Below are 3,162 nucleotides of genomic sequence, written 5' to 3'. Positions count from 1 at the left end.
AGCTGGCCATAGTCTCACCTGAGTTCCCTAAACCCATCCTCGCCGTGACACATGTCAACAGATGCGCAGAGTTGCCTATCTCCACCACGACATCGCCCAAAGCCACCAGGGAGTTCTTCCTACGAGAGTTCGGTGACATCCTTGTCTCCAAGGCCAACCTACAGACGACGCCACTCAAGAAAATGACAGGCCTCCCAGTGAGAATCCACATCAAGCCAGATGCGATGCCCTTCGCAATTCACACGCCCAGACCCATCCCCTTCGCCTTCAAGGACCAGGTAAAGGAGGAACTCTACTCTCTCATGCAACAGGGGATCATAGCACCCGCAGGTGATGAGCCCTCAGAGTGGTGCCACCCAATGGTCCTCGTGCCCAAGCCCAAATGTGTCCGCATCACTTTGGACCTCACCTGCCTTAACTCCCAAGTCTCACGTCCCATACATCCCTCGCCTATGCCCATAGCAGCAGTCTGCAGTGTCACCCCGTCAGCTAGATATTTTACCACCGCCAATGCACTACACGGATACTGGCAGATGGAGTTAGCAGAAGAAGATCGCCACCTCACCACGTTTATCACGCCCTACGGCCGTTTCCAGCACTGCTGCAGACCAATGGGCTTTGCAGCAACTGGCAATGCCTACTACCTCCGAGGTGACATGGCCTTGCAGGGTGTCATCAACTGTGTAAATGTGGTGGACGATATTCTCCTCTTTGATGACGACCTCCCTGCCCACTTGAGGAGGATTTATCAAATGCTGACCAGATGCCACGCCTACGGCATCACTTTGAACAAGGACAAGTTTGTGGTTGCCGTGCCACAAGTCAACTTCTGTGGGTATACAATCTCACCAGAGGGCATCGCAGCTGACGAGGAGAAAGTGAAAGCCATCAGAGACTTCCCTACACCGACAAACCTCACCGACCTTCGATCATTCATGGGCTTAGTCAATCAACTCACAGACTTCACCCCTGAGATAGCTACGACAGCGCAGCCCTTATGCCAGCTAATGAGCCCCAAGCGCTCATTCATATGGACACCAGACCATGAGCAAGCATTTAACAACATCAAGAAGGCATTGATTGCACCACCAGTACTAGCACCTTTCGACCCGACCTTGCCCGTAGTCCTCCAGACAGATGCCTCCCATCTCTACGGCATTGGATAGGCCCTCCTGCAAGATCATGGTCAAGGCACACTGCGTCTAGTTCAGTGTGGTTCTCGATTCCTGACTGACGCCGAGACCCGCTACGCTACAATCGAGCTGGAAATGCTAGCAGTTGCCTGGGCCATGGCCAAATGCCGACTTTACTTGTCAGGATTACAGCACTTCACTCTCATGACCGACCATCGACCTCTTATTCCGATCCTGAACCACTACACATTGGATGCCATCGAGAATCCTCGCCTCCAAGACCTCAAAGAGAAGGTTGCACCATACATGTTCACGGCCGTGTGGCGCACCGGGAAACAGCTGTGTATACCAGACGCACTCTCCCGAGCCCCAGTCAGCCGCCCCACGCCTGACGACGAAGAGGACTGCACTGCAACTACCGCACACGTCTGGTCCTTAGTCGCACACACCGCCACTTCTTCAGATGACCAGACAGCGACATCCCTCATCGATGCCGACAGAAACCTCCAGGAGATTCGCACCGCTGCCACTCAAGACCCAGCCTACAGTTGTCTGCTCGCCCATGTATCCACCGGATTTCCCACCAACCATTACAACCTGCACGCCTCCGCCCTACCCTACTGGAAGCTACGAGACAGCCTCTACGCGGACGGAGAACTTGTACTATACGGCCCTCGGATCATCATTCCTGCTGCCCTCCGACGACGCACCTTAGCCCGCCTCCACGACAGCCACCGAGGTGTTGAAGCCACCAGACATCGAGCCAGACAGACTGTCTTCTGGCCTGGCATCGATTCAGACATTAAAAACACCGTGGAAGCCTGTGAGGCTTGCCAGAAACTCTGACCCAGCCAGCAGCAGGAACCATACAGGAATGATGACCATCCGACGAGGCCTTTTGAGTCTGTGTCAGCCGACTTTTTCCAGGTAGCCGGGAAATCGTTCCTGGTGATCACTGACAGACTGTCTGGATGGCCAGTAGTCATCCCCTGTGGCCGAGACACCACCGCAACCAGGGTCATCCGGATGTTCTGCGGATACTTCCGAGAAGTGGGAGTGCCTCTCCGCCTCAGGACTGACGGTGGACCCCCATTCTCCAGCAATGACTTCAGACAGTTCACACAACGATGGGGTGTCCATCACCTCATCACCTCACCACACTACCCCCAGTCAAACGGCCACGTTGAGGCAGCTGTCAAAGCTGTCAAGTATCTCATTCTCAAGACGGCACCGACAGGGAACGTCGACACCGGGGAATTCGACAGAGACCTACTTGAGTTACGCAACACCCCAACCCCTGCCGGACGCTCTCCTGCCCAGGTCTTGTACGGCCGCCCTCTTCGCACATGTGTACCAGCCCACCCCAAGTCCTTCTCTGAAGAGTGGCAGGCCAAGGCCGAGGAATGTGACTGCCGCGAAGCAGCCCAGGCCGACCAAGTGACCAGTCGGTACAACACGCATGCCCGACCTCTTCCCAGCTTGACCATAGGACAGCGGGTCAGGATTCAGGACCCAACTTCACACCGCTGGGACAAAGTCCGGGTCGTTATGGGCCGCGGCAGGGCACGACATTACGAGGTACGCCTGCCTAGTGGTCGTGTGTGGTGGAGGAATAGACGTCATCTCCACCCGGTGCCTCTCCCTAGTGACAACGCTCTACCCCAGCGCACAGTGCAACCCGAGAGTGTCGGTGAGAACCCCCCACCCCAGTCCCCTGTGATCCCTTGCTCAGGCCCGGAACTAAGGCCCTCTCTTGACCCCTCCACTGTCCCTCGCCGCTCTACTTGTCTCGCAGAAAAGAGACTAAGATCCGCTTGAGAGTGAACTACGAGCGTAAAGGGGAGGGGAGGTGTATAGATATGAAATATTACCATGTTGCCACTGCAAAGTTCCCATACTATGCATTGTGTCTCGCCGACTCTATGACTCTTGTATATATGTCCCATGTGTTAGTTAGTTAGATGTGACAACGCCGCATCTAGCTAGCCAGCCCAGTCCTAGTTAGTTCCTCACCAGCTTTCGCCCTGTT

At 55.3% G+C, this 3,162-nt stretch overlaps 1 protein-coding gene across 1 annotated transcript; it reads left to right on the top strand.

The window, feature by feature from the left end:
- Positions 1–2,159: 2,159 nt before the first annotated feature.
- LOC145416334 (uncharacterized) lies at positions 2,160–2,951 on the top strand. Its single transcript, XM_080285332.1, has one exon. It carries the CDS (start codon positions 2,160–2,162, stop codon positions 2,949–2,951), a length of 792 nt encoding a protein of 263 aa, XP_080141458.1.
- Positions 2,952–3,162: the final 211 nt, after the last annotated feature.

The sequence above is a fragment of the Coenobita brevimanus genome, chromosome 105, assembly GCF_032717465.1.
Source record: "Coenobita brevimanus isolate Jiangsu-jjx chromosome 105, ASM3271746v2, whole genome shotgun sequence".
NCBI classification, from domain to species: Eukaryota; Metazoa; Arthropoda; class Malacostraca; order Decapoda; family Coenobitidae; genus Coenobita; species Coenobita brevimanus.
Note: the sequence above shows the minus strand (reverse complement) of the source record. Positions and strands in the feature narration are given on the sequence as shown.

Bases quoted from the DNA above. Each gene is read 5' to 3' on its own strand.
- LOC145416334 (XM_080285332.1), top strand. From the start codon at position 2,160: ATGTTCTGCGGATACTTCCGAGAAGTGGGAGTGCCTCTCCGCCTCAGG.